Genomic DNA, 17,507 nt, shown 5'->3' on the forward strand with positions numbered 1-17,507 from the left:
TATCTTCTTTAAGAATTTAATTTTATTTGAGTCGTGGTTCTGGCGTTTCATAGTTAGATCTATTTTGTAAGAATGGTATTTCCAAGGGGGCAATATCATATATTGTAGGATATTTCTTTATAATAGTTTATAGAATATATCTTAATAATATGTTGTATGTATATTTAAATTTATTATTTTTGTTTCAGTTTCGGAAAAAGGACGGGGGGCAGCGCTAGAAGACCGAACGAATGTTTTGTACTCGAACCATCCGAAATGATTGTGGTAAATTTTTTTTTCATTTATTCAATTTAATCATATAATAATCATTGTATTTTGTGATGTTAATATATATTTATTTTTCTCCTAAGACATAATTTAATAAAAGGAAGATTGTCCGGGTACAGTAAAAAAAAAATTCAGGTAGCCATAAAACAATTTTATGTGAGCCAGCGTTTTGCTCAACGATTGTAGGGCTTTATCAAAGCTTATTGATTGAAGCTCATTGCTCAACTTAACGCTAATATCACTTTCTTATCAACACGCTGTGTTAAAAGTTTTAAAAATTAATGAAATTGAGACATAATAGGCTGATTTGACTGATATTAGTAACCTGGGAAAAATATAGCCTGCAAAAAGTTTTTAAATTATTGGATGTGTGGTGTAAATTTATGAATGGAATATGGTCCGGGTGCGGTCAAAAAAACTCAAAAAGTAAATGGGTATACTATTTTTTTTGAGCCAACGTTTCGCCCCACGTTGCAGGCCTTCGTCAGGGCTAAAAAAGATACAAATACTTGATATAGTTACAAAAAAAAATAAGTGGAAAATAACAGGGGTATACAATGAAAAGTAAAATTTAATAAAAAAAATTAAATGTTGTAAAGAGTAAATGAAAAGGGTGATAGTAACAGATAGATAAGAGATAAAATAAGTGCAGAAATATTAAAGAAAATACAAAAATAAGGGATGAAAAAAGAAAAGAATAAAATCAAATGATGAGAAAGAATTCATACCTGTTTTGACGGAAATCGAAGTCAGAGTGAGCCGTTTGTATTGGGAGGAGTGGGGATGGCAGATCAGCACGCCACATAATAACGGAAATAATTTTAAAGTAAATATTGTAAAAAAAAATTTAAATTATGTAAACAATAAATGGTAATATACATAATAGAAGGGGAGAGGAGATATTTACAAAAAATAATGGGATACAATATGTGTAAATGATTAGTTAAGACAATATAACAAATGAGTGGGGATACCGAGAAATGTAAATTATAATAGAAAATTAATAATAAAGTAATTAATATAAGTACACTTAAGAAGGTAGCATGAATATAAATTAAAAGATTAGATACATCGATATAAATGAAACAGGAAGGATAGTAAATATAAAAATAATTAAATAACTGGTGAGAATTTATAGAAACAAGAATAAAAGATATGACAAGAAAGTGGGCTTCAGAAATGCAGAACGAAGTGAAAAGAAGTATTATGAGGGTTTTATTATGTTCAAAATGTGTCGATATGTAAATTTATATTTTAGATTGTTCTTGAGGATGGTCGAATTGGCTAAAACGTTGGACTGTTAAAGAGATAATAGTGTTGAGATTTAACCTGAATACTAATTAATTTATTTAAACATTAATATTGTTCTAATGAATTAAGAATTTGGGAATATACTAATGATAAGTTCTGTTTATTAGTTTTAATTTATTTTTTAATCATTCTATGTATGCTTTTATTCATTAGTTATTATATTTTTGTTCTTAGCCTTGATGTAGGCTTGAAATTCTGGCCGAAACGTTTGCAATAATAAATAAGTTTCTTATTTGTGTTCTTCAATTCAATATTATTTTTAGTTTTTATTTAATTTTTTAAAAATGTATTATGAGGTTCTATGAAGTTTAAAATATTGACATTGAAACTCGAATGTATGGAGTTATGAATAGCAGGTTTGGACAGTGACATAAAAAACTAAATTAGTACCTTATTATTGTGGCCATGGCAACCTTCACGGTAGCTTACTGCGGGGAGGGGAGGAGTGGGGGGAATTATATCATTCTATTGCGATGGAAATTGTTATACCTTATATATACTACAAGAGACAAGAGGAGAAAAAGGGCAGTTATCTCACCCCAATTTTTGATTACTTTAATGAAAACTATGTATAATTACTAGTCAAAATTGATGAGTCTGCCAAGTATAGGTAGGGAGAACGAAAAATGGCGGCTGTTTCAAAGCGATAAAAAAAACTAATTTATCATTCAGAGCTCTATATCTTAAAAAGTAGGAACAAGTTATTTACGTTAAATAGTTTTCGCGATATAGCTTTTTAAAATGCAACATTTCATAAAAATGTTGTATGGGACGTACCAAAAGATCAGCAGTTAGTGAATTTATTTTGAAAAATTTATATCTCAAAAACCATTTGACGTACAGATATCTATTAGGACTCAAATTAAAGCTAGTTTAATGAGCTATAAAGTATTTTATGATGTTTATCTTCGTAGGAGTAATAGTTTACATGCAATTTGCTAAAATAAATTGATTTATAGTTCTTCGGACAAATTTTCATTTGCCAAATTTATACTCATATGTGAATATCATAAAAACTACTACCCCTACAAACATAAGTGTTATAAACTACTGTATAGTAAGTTAAATTTCCTTTATTTTGTGTATTGGCAGACATATGTGTGTCTTATGGATCTAGAGATATATTTTTTCAAAAATTCAACATTTTATACGAACAACTAGAAATTAACAGTTTGTGAGTTTATTTTGTCAAATATCATAAAAACTACTACTCCTACAAAGATAAACATAATTAACTATTTTGTAGTAAATTTAACTAGCTTTAATTTGAGCGCTGTCAGACATCAGTACGTCCAATGGTTTCTGAAATAAAGTTTTTCATAAATCAAATTCATTGTCTGCACTACTATAAATCAATTTATTTTAGCAAATATCATGAAAACTACTATTCCTACGAAGGTAATGATCATAAACTACTTGATAGTCCATTAAACTAGCTTTAATTTGAGTGCTAATAGGTATCTGTACGTCACATAGTTTCTAAGATATAGATTAACTCTCAGAATAAATTAACTAACTACTAATCTTTCAGTAGATTTTTAAGAAATGTTGTTTTTTAAAAAGCTATATCTCATGAACTATTGGACGTAAATAGCTCTTTTAGGGCTAATATTTCAGCAAATTTACTCTTCTTTAAATAATGTTCTCTTAAATTTTCCAGTGTTGTTGGTATTTTTTATGATATAGAGCTCCGAATAAAAAATCAATGGTTTTTTAACGTTTTGAAACAGTCCCCATTTTTTAATCCCTCTACCTATACTTGGCAGACTCATCAATTTTGGTTAGTAATTATACATAGTTTTTATTGAAGTAATCAAAAATTGGAGTGAGATAACTGCCTTTTTTTTTTTCTTCCCGGCTCTTGTACTATTATAATATCGGGATTAAAAGGGGAAGAACAATTTTGTTATAAAAGGAGAGATAGCCACAACTGAAACTTTTTAAGTATCTACAACATAATAGTATGGTACATCTCACGCCAACAGATTGCTGATGAGGGGCGGTCTCTAGTCTATCATGTGTTATTTTTACTCACCCTCTTGAAGTTTAAAATGTGAATTGTGTACTGGTTATTTGCGAAGTTCAGGGTTTTTCTGTATATTTATTTTTTTAAATGCCTGGATTTTTATTTCTAATTTTGTTATATTATTGAGAACCTTTTGGTACTTTTACGTCCCAACATAAGCAAACTTACAGGACGATCCCCCCCCCCCCGCAAAGATTGCTCTTTAGCCATAGCTATAGCTCTAGGCCAAGACCGAGCCTCTGCGAGGATCAATAAGCGTGTGTCCTTCCGGATGGGCCGTCGCTATGGAAACAGGACGCTCGTTCCAACCTGTGGAGTCTTCTAGTTCCTCCGGATCTTGCCATGTATTGTCAGTTTGCTCCTTAAGGATCAGGTGTTCCAACATGTCATTGGATTGGATGTTACTTAAACTTCTAAAACTCTAAACCATGAAACTTCAAATAGCAAGGAATAACTGGTCCACAAGCTTCGTCCGAACTTCTCAGACTTATAAACAGAAGAGATGAAAGATATTTTTAATACATAGTATACCTATGGGACGTTTTTAGGTAACAGTTACTATCCACTGCCTCTAGCTCTATTTTGAATAGTTTTAAGGTAACAGTTACTATCCGCTGTCTTTAGCTTTATGTCAAATAGTTTTGAGATAAGTGTTACTTTCACTTATTTTAGCTTGATCTTGAATAATTTTGCTATAGCAGTATTATCTACTGCCTCTAGCTCAATCTTGAGTAGTTTTGATATAGCAGTTACTTTCTCCGCTTCTAGCTCTTTCTGACCTTTTAACCTAGAGAAATATTTCCAATAATAATAAATAGGTGTATAACTTATAACCTTAATGAAATTCTCAATTTCATGGTGAGTATAATATCTAGAGGTTATTACTTGCTGAGTATAATATCTAGAGGTTATTATTTGCAAAGTATAATATCTAGAGGATCTTGCATATCTTATATTATACATATCTTCTTACCTACATGATATTATATTAGTCACTGTTTTCAATTTACTACCATACAATTCCACAAATATCAATCAATTAAAATTTTTGTACTATTCAATTATCAGTTATAATTTTTTAACATTTATGATTTAATTCAATAATTCTAAATTTGTTTGTATACTATTCCTTTTCAATTGTATGTTGCTCTAAATGTTGTTGTTATCTCTTCTGTTCTATAGCCCTGATGAAGACCTGAAACTCAGGTCGAAACGTCGGCATAAAATAAATAAATATGGTTTTGTTTATTCAAGTATAATATCTAGAGGTTTATTAATTCTTAAGGTTTATTTACTTCAACATGGCCTAAGGTATGCTTAGTCTACTGTCAGGGTTAACTTTCCAGCATTATGTCCTTGATTAATGTATTTTTTATTTGTTGTTTCAAAACTTATAAATCTCGGTAGCATTGTGATATTCATGTACATTTGCATCGTAGCGCTTTAAAAGCAATAAGACAAGAGGAATAAAGGGAAAAGCCGCTTTTGGTGAATTTTGAAATGGAAATGTAGAAAATATTTCAAGAGAAACTTTTTTAATAAAGGCTCCTTGGACTGGCTGACAAACTAAGTGCCGTGTGGTGCTCGCTTAGGTTCGCCGCCAAACTTGTTTAACTTCCTTAGCAGTTGTATATTTTCGTCTCAGGTTCCTTTTTTATAAACTTGTTATTTATTCCTCGTGTCTTGTGAAATTCATTTAAATATTATTTAAAAAAAAAATATTTAAATTTGGAAATTATTGCAATTTTGTTTCCATTGAGGTTGCAATAGCAGTACTCTGTATTAAGTAAGCAATTATTATTGTTTAATTTTCTGTCTATTGTTTTATATTCAGGGGTTTTTCTGTATATTTATGTTTTTAAATGACTGGATTTTTGTACCTAATTATGTTATATTATCGAGAACCCTTAGTTTTTCTAGTGTTGTTGGTAGTTTTAGAGATATGGATATGTTAACGTTTTGAAACAGCCGCGATCTTGTATTTTCCCTACCTATACTTGGCAGACTCATCAATTTTGACTAGTAACTGTACATAGTTTTCATTAAAGTAATAAAAAATTTGGGGTGAAATAACTTATTTTTTCTCCTCTTAAGCTCTTACTACTATTGCCTATTGCCGTTTCAATATTCCAACCATATTGCAAGGGCGTTTCCTCTTGAAGCTAGTTTATATGCCTATACATACAAACAATACACCCATACTATATCTGTAACATAATATATCCTGATATATACTCATTGAATATTCTTTTTTTTTTTATATTTACATCTGTAATTGATAACCTTAACTTGTGATCTTATACTTCAAGCTACGTATAGGTCACCTCTTTAGGAGTTTCCCTCCCGTTTGTCTTGTAGCTGGTCCAGGACAAACTCTTTGCTTCTAGTTGTCTAATATCTTTAGCAAGGTTTTATCAACTTGACCTCATTTTGTATATGTCTGTCAGAGATAATTATTGGGAATGAGTGGATAGTGAAGATGGGTCATGTGGATTTGTAATGAATATGGTGAGCGAGAGGATAATAGAGCTGAGAGAACCATCGCTCGCAATGCTCTAGTTACTGCATATCATTCCACTAGGTTGCGCTGACTGCTCTACTTCCTGCGATCCCTGCCATAGCAATCTAGCAGTCCTTCGCTCTGTGAAACTGAATGAAAAGGAAATAATGTAATAAAATTGTATTAGTAATGATCATACGTTCTCTATCATAGCTTAAGGTTAATAATAATAATACTAATCAAGCTTAAAACAGAAAATTTTAGTTTCAAAATAATAATTATAATCAGTTTATATTATATTCTCATTCATGATCTTGAGACTGGTTTTTATAGTTTAAAAAAATTATTAGTGTTCAAGTCTCTAAAACTCATAAGTTTCGGCCAACCCGAACATCCTCAAGGACAATCTAATGAGTAACAGCTTTTGTTATACATTCATTTTAATAATTTTAACTAAATTACTAATAGTTTAACATATCTTAAATATAAATTTACACCTCGCATCCATTAATTAAAAAACTATTTTCAGGCTATTCTGCCCTGGTCATTAATTTCAGTTAATGACTTATTGTTTCCTATAAAATGATAGGGAACCCTATTAATTAATAATAAGCTTGCATAAGCTTATGTGTAATTACATATTTTGCCACTTTCTCATTACTTTTTAAAACCTTTAAGTACAGATCAACTTAACACTCATCAACACAGTATTTTTTATTATTTCTTTGAAAGTTCAAGGTTTCGGCCAATTCGGCTATACTTAAGGACAATCTAATCAATAACTGCTTTTACTATACTTTAATTTTTAAAATAAATTATTACTAATAATTTAACAGAGTATTAAAAACATTTTGCAGGCTATTCTGCCCAGGTCAATAATATCAGTGAAATCACCTGTTATTTATTATAATGTTCTTAAGTATAACCGAATTGGCCGAAACGTTAGACTTTCAATGAAATAATAAAAATACTGTGTTGATGAGAAAGTGATAATAATGTTAAGTTGATCTTTAATTAAAAGTTTAAAAACTTAATGAAAAAGTGACAAAATAGGTAATTATTAATAAGCCAAGACAAGCTTATTAATAATTATTGTAATTCCCGATTGTTTTATTGTTTCATAGGGTCATTTTACTGATTTTATTGACCTGGACAGAATAGCCTGCAAAATATTTTTAATACTCTTAAATTATTAGTAATAATGTATGTTAAATATGAATGTATAGTAAAAGCAGTTATTTATTAGATTGTCCTTGAGGATAGCAGAATTGGCCGAAACAAAAAACAAGTGTGTTGATGAGAAAGTGGTAATAATGTTATGTTGATCTTTAATTAAAACATTTAAAACATATTGAAAAAGTGACAAAATATGTAACTAGACATAAGCTAAGGAAAACTTAATAATAAATTAATATTATTTCCGATTAATTTATTATTTAATAGGGTAATTTGACTGATATTAATGATCTGGACAGAATAGCATGCAAAATGTTTTTAATACTCTGTTAAATTATTAGTAATAATGTATGTTAAAAATCAATGTATAGTAAAAGCAGTCATTTATTAGATTTTCCTTAAGTATAGTCGAAACGTTGGACTTTTAAAGAAATAATAAAAAATACTGTGTTGATGAGAAAGCGATTATAATGTTAAGTTGATCTGTAATTAAAGGTTTTGAAAATTAATAGAACAATGACAAAATAGATAATTAGACATAAGCTTATTAATAAATTAATATGATTTCCTATTAATTTATTGTTTTATAGGGTAATTTGACTGAAATTAATGACCATCGCATAATAGACTACAAACAGTTTTTTTAATTATTGGATGTGAAATGTAAATTTATAGTTAAGTTATGCTGAACATTAATAATACTGTTCTTCCTTTATATTGTTTATTATGAATGTATAATAAAATCTGTTTATTAGATTGTCCTTAAGGATAGCCGAATTGGACGAAACGTTAGACTTTTATAGAAAGAATAAAGAGCGTTTTGATACTTTAATTTGGATACTGATTTTTTTATTTAAACAATTATAATTAGAATCGATGAGCCATTTTCATATTTGCGGCAGTTACTGGAACTATTCAGTCACCTCCTCTGACCTGCTCTCCTGTTATACTATTACAAAATAAAACACACCATCTCTTCTGGTGTCAGGAAATCAATTTACTGTAGTATATTTGTCTGGTTGTTTTAGTTGTTGAAGATTGGTAAAGAAATTTCTTGGCGAATATAATTACTCCTTGAATATTTATGCGTTAAAAAAAAAACTTTCCTTAAGGAAGGGCTAACGCCCTACAAAAAATTTAAATTATTGAATATTTTTATTCAGCCCCTTTACCACAACTAAGGACGAAAGAATATCCCTAAAATTAAAATTGTTATATCCTTGCTAAGGCTTCCAAAAATGACAGTGGATTTAAATAACGAAGCTAATGCGGGAAGGAGGGAAGGCTGATCTCAGCACTACTGCAGAAGAGCTGACTCGACGCCCCGTCTCCCGATCTTTCCTTCTCTGCTATAGCGAAAATTATAATGGGATTTTTCATATTAATTTCAAACACATTTAATTTTCAGGTACATACTATATAGAAATTGAAGTAAATAAGAAATATTAAGAACTTGAAAAATGTTTCTTTTGACTTGGTACGAAATTTAACATTTTTCTAATTCTTTTGAATAGTGTTTAATTATCTTCTGACATTACAGATATCTGTTCATAATTATTTTTGTTAACAATCTCGAGGCAATTTTTTTTTTTTATATGTTTATTTAAAAAATATATAAAACTGGATTTATTTAAATAATTAAAAGCAGATATACAATTGAAAAATATCCCTGTGTTCAAGCCTTTATACAATTTTTACTTAAAATTAACATATAATTAACATAATTTAAAAAAAAGACGTTATGTTCTTTAAAATCTATGTTTTATTTATTTATTGCTACTTACAACTGTACATTATAATACCTTTTGTAAATTTGATCTCAGTTATAATGGAGTGATATAGGCATGTAGTGAACTTACCCATTGTTAACACTCTAATGACGTTTTACATTAGCAGGTCTGGGATCGTCTTTTCAGGCGCCTCGGAGGATTGTCAGGAGTGGAAGAGGAAGCAAGGTTAGAAACTAGTGGGTTTGGGTGGTTAGGGAGTTTATATCGGAAGGATGATATCTGGTTCGGGTTAGATCGGTTATGTATGGAACATTAAGGTGTTTGTATATGATTTTATTTGTGACAAAGTAAGAAGCATTGGGGATTTTACGAAGGATTTTGGATTGTAAGGATTGAATAAGAGAGGAATTCGAAGGTTTAGTGAATCCCCGAAGCTCAACTCCGTATATCAAGTTTAGACCCTTTGACCAGTAAGTGCTGTAGTAGTCGAAATAGACGTATAGTTTCGTCTGTTCAGTCTTGTGTGAGGATTCCAGGTTTCTCGTTTGTCCAAATGTAGTCCAATGTACCTAAGCTTTTTAGCATTTATATTCAAAACAACATCAAACTGTGGTATGAACTTAATCAAATATTTACCAACTGAGCTCTTTCCAGTGTAGCCCGTTGTACATAGTCGCTAAGAGTTCTCCAATCAAAGCCTTTTAATAAACTGAATAATTGTTCCGGAGAGCAGGTCCTCTGCCTGAAATGTGTTATTATAATTTCACTATAATTGTGACAGGTTGTCAAGGAGTGAATGGTATCTTCCTTTTGTTCGGTCACAGACCGGGTAGTGTCACACTTAAATTGAGTAATTCGGCTCTACAACTGAATATCGATAGCATCTTTACCAAATCAAAATTAACATTTAAATATGGCATTACTGTTTCTAACGCATATAAGCCTACGTACATAGAAAAACTGGATCGAATACATTTTTTTTAAAGATTAATTTGTTTTACCAATTTCTTTACTCTATGCTTGACTGCGGCCAATCCGCGAAGATCAGCAACATTTGATGGATATAAAATCCATAACGTCCCTCAAATTTCTAATTCTTTTGAGTAGTGGTTAATTATCTTCTGAGATTTGAGATAACTGTTCATCAGTATTATTGCTAACAACCTCGAGCCAAGTTACAATTAATGATAGTATATTGTTGGAAGATTGTGCACAGAAGTCTCATTTATTTTATATAAAGTAAATATATATGTTTTTTTATTGTGTAATATTATATCATATAATATTATTAGACAATTCTCATTTATAAATATATAAATTAAATGATTATAAAAGAATAAATAGAATAGAAAAAGTATAAAAATAAATAAATAAAAAAATAAACTAAAAATAATATAATAAAATGATTTTTTGAAAACAATCATTTCTATAGTAAATAATCACCTTTAATAAATTTTAATAAGGTTACATAATGTAGACCATAGATATAAAATCCCATTTCAACAGTCCGAATACTAAAATTAACGTTTTTTGTATAGTTAAAAAAATACATTTAATTTAATACTGCACTTTAGAGACATATCGAAAGAATTCTTGTAGACGAAAAACATATATAGACACCCTTCAAATATATATATACTCTCTACAAATATGTAAACATCTTACAAATCTGTCCTTAAGAAATATGTAGACAGCCTACAAAATATGTAGACATCATTCAAATATTTAGACACCCTACAAATATATAAATAGCCTACAAAATATATAGACACCTTTCAAATATATAAAGCCCATACAAAATATATAAAAACCCTACAAATAATAGACACTCTACAAAATATATAAACACAAGCATTTAAGCTATGTATGAGGTCTGATTAAGAAGTAGATATTGTTCAAAGGCATGTTTCAAATTATACGACCTCTCCTTCCGTGATTGTGTATCGTGTCCTTTGATTTCTGTTTAATATAAAAATTATTAATTTTAAAAATGCATTTTTTTTATTTAATTCGCTAAAATACAATTTATTTATTAATTTACGTTAATATCTCATAGAAATGATTTTTCGTACTGGCCATAAAGCCCTGATGAAAAACTTCAACGTGGGACGAAACGTTAAATATTAAATAGTTTTATGACTATTTGAATTTTTCATTGACCGCAACCGAATCATCTTCCTTTTAATAGAAGACGTTCTGAATTCATATATTTTTATAAGAAGCAATGATTTTTTTTTTTTTTTTTTTTAAGAATTAAGGTTAGTGAATTTATGTTAATAATATTTGGAAATTAATTGAATGTATTCTGGGTGAGTCCTATTATTTTGAAAGGCGAGTTTCAGTCGTTCAAAAATATTTCCAACAAAAAGTACCATACTGTTTGGTTTTTATGATAGAAGCAGTTGTATATCAAAATATACCATTCTAATTTTACTGCCCTCATTAACTTGACCACATAGTTAAACCAGAAGTATTCCAAGTTTCCCGGTGAATTATTGAATCGAAAGTTCGTTGACTAGAGAGAAGAGGGGATATTATTGTAGAATTGTACTAGGTCGGGCCGAACAGTTTGCAGTCTTAGCAGTTAGCAGTCAGGCGGTTCAGAGGTAAACAATAACAAACTGTCGGCGTGTAAACATGGCGTGTAAACAAACTGTCGCGTCGCCTATGCAGTCATTGGCCTTCGACGAGCTGGACTAACTGTCGGATGTATTTCTTCTGCGTGTGCAATGTTGGCAGGGCGAGGGAGGTATGTTATCATAAAGTTTGTAAACATTTTTTTTTATTGTTTTTTGTTCTTGTATCGCTTTAAGACTCCCCATCCACTTGCTCCCCCCTCTTCACTTTGTAGCATGATACTCCCCCCACCAACATTAGGTTTGTTCAAACGACCACTTCTGACTGACATAAACTGTACAGAGCATGCTGGTTTCAGTTTTTGTCAGTTAAAAGTCGCCATACCCGCCTCACTAAAACCACCAGAAAGCAGGTTCTAGATCGCTTTTGAAGTATTTAATTGAAACGGCAAAAGATTGAAGATAGTTAAATCGAGCAATATTTAAAAAAGCGCCTGAAATCGGATACCGCTGGACCCACCCCACCCAAACTTCCCTTTTTTTTATATAAATATAACAGGGAAATGATATATGAATACCAGTGAAATATTTCCTTGGGGCATTATAAGATTAGTTGCAGCTTCCAATTAAGGTAGTTAAGATCATATAGCTAACGCCAGTGGATTATGTGTATAATTACTAGTCAAAATTGAAGAGTCTGCCAAGTATAGGTAGGAGGAATAAAAAATGGTGGCTCTTTCAAAATGTAAAAAAAAAAATTAATTTTTCTTTCTGAATTTTGCATCCTTAAAACTACCAACAACACTAGAAAACCTAAGAGAACATAATTTAAAGAAGAGTAAATTTGTTAAATTCTGAGTTGAGATATTTATGTTAAATAATACCCGAGATATAGCTTTTTAAAATGCAACTTTTAATAAAAAAATGTACTGAAAAATCAGTAGTTCCTGTAATTTTGAGAAATCTATATCTCAAAAACCATTCGAAGTACAAATGTCTATTATCACTCAAATTAAAGCTAGTTTAATATACTATAAATTACTATATATTGTTTAAATTCTTAGGTTTGTAGTTTTCATGATATTCGTCAAACTAATTTCAAAAAATGTTAATTTCTAGTGTTAGGATAAAATATCATAAAAACTACTTCTTCTACGAGTAAAATAAACTTCTTCATAGTACATTAAAATAGCTTTAATTAAATACACTTACTACTGATTTTTCAGTGCATGCTTTATGAAATGTTGGAATTGAAAAAGCTATATATCGCGAACTATTGAACGAAAATAGGTCTATTAGAGCTCATATTTTATCAAATTTAGTCTACTTTAAATGATGTTTACTTAGGTTTTTTAGTGTTGTTGGTAATTTCAATGATATAGAGATCCGAATGAAAAAAAAATATTTTTTTAACGTCTTGAAATATCCGCCATATTATATTCCCCCTAACTATACTTGGCAGACTCTTGAATTGTGACTAGTAATTATACATAGTTTTCATTAAATTAATCGAAAATGTGGATGAAATAACCGCTTTGTTTTTCCTCTTAAGCTCTTACTACTATTGCCTATTGCCGTTTCAATATTCCAACCATATTGCAAGGGCGTTTCCTCTTGAAGCTAGTATATATGCCCATACATACAAACAATATATACCTATACTATATCTGTAACATAATATACCCTGATATATACACATTGAATATTCTGTTTTTTTAATATTTACATCTGTAATTGATAACCTTAACTTTGTGAGTATTAATTGATGTTCTATTGGTAATGTTAATATTATTCACATATTCTTAATATTTGGCTTCTGCTGTTATGATTTTATTATCCTAGATTTGATGATCTTTCACCATTAGCCCGAATTATCCGGTTGCTTTCTCTGTTTCGCTCGACGAAATGGGTTTAGGTACGGTGACGAAGGTTGAAAGGGGCGGCCATCTTGTGCAAGAGCGCCCACGGTACTTGTGTAACCTCAAATGATTTTTTAATGTACCTCTTTGTATTCTCAAGGAGAATTATCATTTTTCATTCACTAACGAGTCTCTTACTAATTCTACATATATAGACATTGTTCTTCGTCGTCATTAATGTTATTTATAGAACATTGTATTGACTAATGGTTTCTGATCTTTATTCTTTTTCCCATAAATTCATTAATAGTACAATTTTTTTTGCTTTGTGTTAGTTCATTTGTATAACCATCAGCACATCAAGCAGAATATGCAATAACGTTCAATACTAAACAGTAGTGAACTTAAGGATCTTAGCTTTGAAATTAAATGAAAAATAGTTTCTTATTCTGGGACTAGATTCCTTTAGAACAATTATAAGGTAATTTTAATTTTATAACAAACCAAAAACTTACACTAAAATTTGTATAAATAATTTTAACTACAGAAATAAAAAATAATAATAATAATAATTAACTGACTAAATACAAAAACAATAGGAAAAGGTTACATCTGTACTATTATAATATCGGATTACATTGGTGAAGTAAAAAGTAATTAAAAATACTAGGGTGAAATAAAATAAATATCGGGTTTTAAACGAGGAAAGGGTTAATACATGACGTATGTTAGCGATGGAGTTCCAGAGATATGCAGCTCGGGTTAAAATAATTTATCAAATACAGCAGTTCGGTGAGCTGGAGGGTAGATGTCAGATAAACGGGACCTGTTAGTACGGGATTGGACTGAGAATATGATTTGCAGGTTTTCTAGGATATAGGAGGAGCGTTGAGGATAAAAAGGAAGCTTGGAAATGCTGGCATTGGAAGGAAAGAGCTACTTCAGCTCGGCGTAATACTGGGTTATGTGCGTACCTCTGCTAATCCTGAAAATAAATCATACTACGCAATTCATTTGACGTTTAAGTTTAGATTTGAGTACACCATATACCAGGTAGCCATAGTCAAAGTGGGGGGAAATAAGAGAGGAAACTAAGAGTTGACGGGTTTTTAATGGAAGGGGATAACGGAGATGTCTTGCTATTGGGAAATGTGTGGTTTCTAGGATAAAGTTTGACTAAAAGTGAATCCAACATTTTTGACTGACGTATGAAATGAGATAGGAGTATGGATTTGGATAAGGTTGGGGCGTTCAGGGATAGATTTAAGGAGAGAGGGAGGTCCAATTATGATAGCTTTAGTCTTTTCGGCTTTAACGTAAGTTTATTGTCTGTTTTCCAAGTGCTTATACTGTCTTCTTTTAGTTCAAGAAAGGCATTATGAGGGTAGGAGGAAAGGTATATTTGTAAGTCGTTTGCATATAGATGATACTGGGAATGCTGAATAGCAAGCGGAAGGTTATTGATAAAGATGAAGAAAAGAATAGGGGATAGAGTGGAACCTTGAGGTACACCTCTTTGTAGGAATTATTTATCCGTTTTGCTATTGAAAAGAAATTAAGTATCTTTCTTAAATAAAGAAAGTTGTTGAAGAACTAAATGACTTGGACTAGCCAATAGTTACATTGTAGCCTATACCTTTATAATCTGGCACTACTAGTTGAATCCTATTGACATCCGTCGTGCATTAAACATTGGGGACGATATGTTCGGTAGCTAGTAGTAATATTATTTGTCTTTAACTCAATTAAGTTGTGTATTTTTTATTGCAATTCACAGCTTGTACGTTTTCTAATTGGTTAAAGAGAAGAAAATTAAAGTAAAATTTTCTAATGACTCCATTGAAGGAAGGTAATAACAGATACAGTCAAGATTATATTATAGTACATAATACTATATAGTATTATATAGTACTGAATATCTACTGCATTGAGTTTTGCCACGTCATTGGGGGAAGGAAAATGACTTCACGAAACAGAACAGCTGAGCTTGTCACCATTTTTATCTGTTGTCGTGTTAGGTTACTTACTCGTAGATTGTGTTTTGTTTTTTCTTTTGTCTTGTGTTTTGGACTTTTTAAAAAATATAATCAGTAGCCAAACTTTTACACTTTTCTACTTTTCACTTATTTTAGGTATGTTGTAATAAATTACTGTAATTAAAACTTTGAAGTAAACAATAACATGAAGTTTTGGAAAGAAAGGTTACTAAACAAGTTGCTCAGAAAATCCGCTAGGAGCTCTTATGCATTTACCATTTAACTTGACTTTGAATAGGGCTGCTCACAATCTTATACTTATAGCATTTAACATAGTAAAACATTTTAAATTTAACACAATATCATTAATACCCCTTATGTTGAAAAAAAAATTTCTTGTAATTTCGTTAGGTCAGAAACTTTTCAGGCCACCCTCTTATTTGGTATACAGTTTGTTTTTAGCTTATATATTAATATATTAAATGATTTTCAACTCACTATTTTTAGTCAAATAACAACAATTATTTATTTATATATTTTACAGGATAGTTCTGTTTACACAGGGATTACCCCATAAACAAATTATTATTATTAATTATTACGTGCTCGACCTCTGTAGATGTGTTAATTTCTAACTTAATGTACTTACCTTTTTTTTTTTTTTTTTAAATTTGAAGTTAGGGCCGAAACGTTAGCAATAATACAATAGATCCCTCTTATTGTGCTCATTACTCCCCTGATCGCAGCCTCCACCCTCTCATATTTCTAATATCGCTGTAAATTCCTGTTACCTCCTCTGCATTGCTCGGTCGGGAGGCGGGTCCCAGAAGGTAGCTTCCATTGGAGGCTCTCCACGGCTGGAGCTATTTCAGGCAGCTCTATATTTGGCTCCGTTTTAGGGGAGCCGTGGGATAAATATTGATTCTGTGCCTGTAGGGTAGTGTGGTGTCAGGGAGCTAAATAGTTATCGGTTCCCAACCTGTAGTCTCAGTTAACAAAATAACTTGTTAGATATCCCTTCCCCGGGGTGAGCTGCTCTCTTGTAAACAAATTCCAGATGTAACAGTAATAATAATCATAATTATGAGAGATAGTTGACCGTGGATGATGAATGAGGAGAAGATGGTTGGGGGTGCGGTCAATGAAAAACACAAATAAGTACGATTAACTTATTTTAATGTGCCAACGTTTCGGCTAGAGTTTCTAGCCTTCTTCAGGGCTAAAAACAGAACAAGATAACAACCACAGTAAGTATAGAAAAATTTAAAAATAAATAAAAAGAAAGTATAAACAGAATAATTTTACAAAATAGAATTAATAAAATGAAGTGATGAGAGAAGCCGGAAATAAAATAAAATGTAATATAAATGAAATAAAATGTATACATAGGTAATTGAAAAAGTGGGCAAAATAACATAATTAAGGAAATGAAATTAAAAAAAAAAAATAATTAAAAAAATAAAGTTATACAATGCAAAGAAGTATGAACACATTAGTTATTATTAATTTAAAATTAAAATATGAAAAGAAAATGAAAATTGAGAGGATGAAAATATATGTAACAATAATAGATGATAAACAGGCAAATTATAAGTATAGTGTACAAAACTTGTAACGCGGGTAAGGAAAATGGATAAAAGTGGAGAAAATAAGGGGAAAGAGTAAAATAAAGAAAGGAGAAAGAAAACAAAAACGAACCTGTTAGCTGGAAGATCAAACGTCTAATGGAAAAACAGCGCTAATGGCGGTCAAACCCAGAATTAAAAGTAATAATAATCAAGAGCTTAGTGGTTACTATCACATAACTACCTCGTGTAGACGCTTTGAAAGTTCACTTTCGCACCTATTAACTTCATTATATTAACTTGACTTATAACTTATAAATTTTTATGCTTTCTGCTATTTATTTATGGTGAAAGTTTTTGGTTTTATTTAACCTAATATATACAAATGAATATTTGTACTACATGCTCTGCCATACCGTTCATGGGTTTTTTTCTAAATATTGAGGATTTTACCGAGAAGAATACAGTGGTTTTTATTTTGGCAAAAAGAAAAATATACATTTAAAAAGGATTTAGTGAAT

At 30.5% G+C, this 17,507-nt stretch overlaps 1 protein-coding gene across 14 annotated transcripts in view; it reads left to right on the forward strand.

Moving 5' to 3' along the window:
- PDZ-GEF (PDZ domain-containing guanine nucleotide exchange factor) overlaps positions 1-17,507 on the forward strand; it is a 621,085-nt gene that overhangs the window by 496,373 nt on the left and 107,205 nt on the right. For all 14 annotated transcript variants that reach the window (XM_067047349.1, XM_067047346.1, XM_067047354.1 and 11 more), the window contains one exon: positions 189-264. In XM_067047349.1, the coding sequence (XP_066903450.1) occupies positions 189-264 (76 nt within the window). The remainder of the gene's footprint in view (positions 1-188; positions 265-17,507) is intronic.

Source organism: Halyomorpha halys, unplaced genomic scaffold (assembly GCF_000696795.3).
Source record: "Halyomorpha halys isolate HHAL.00 unplaced genomic scaffold, Hhal_1.1 Scaffold175.1, whole genome shotgun sequence".
Taxonomy (NCBI): Eukaryota; Metazoa; Arthropoda; class Insecta; order Hemiptera; family Pentatomidae; genus Halyomorpha; species Halyomorpha halys.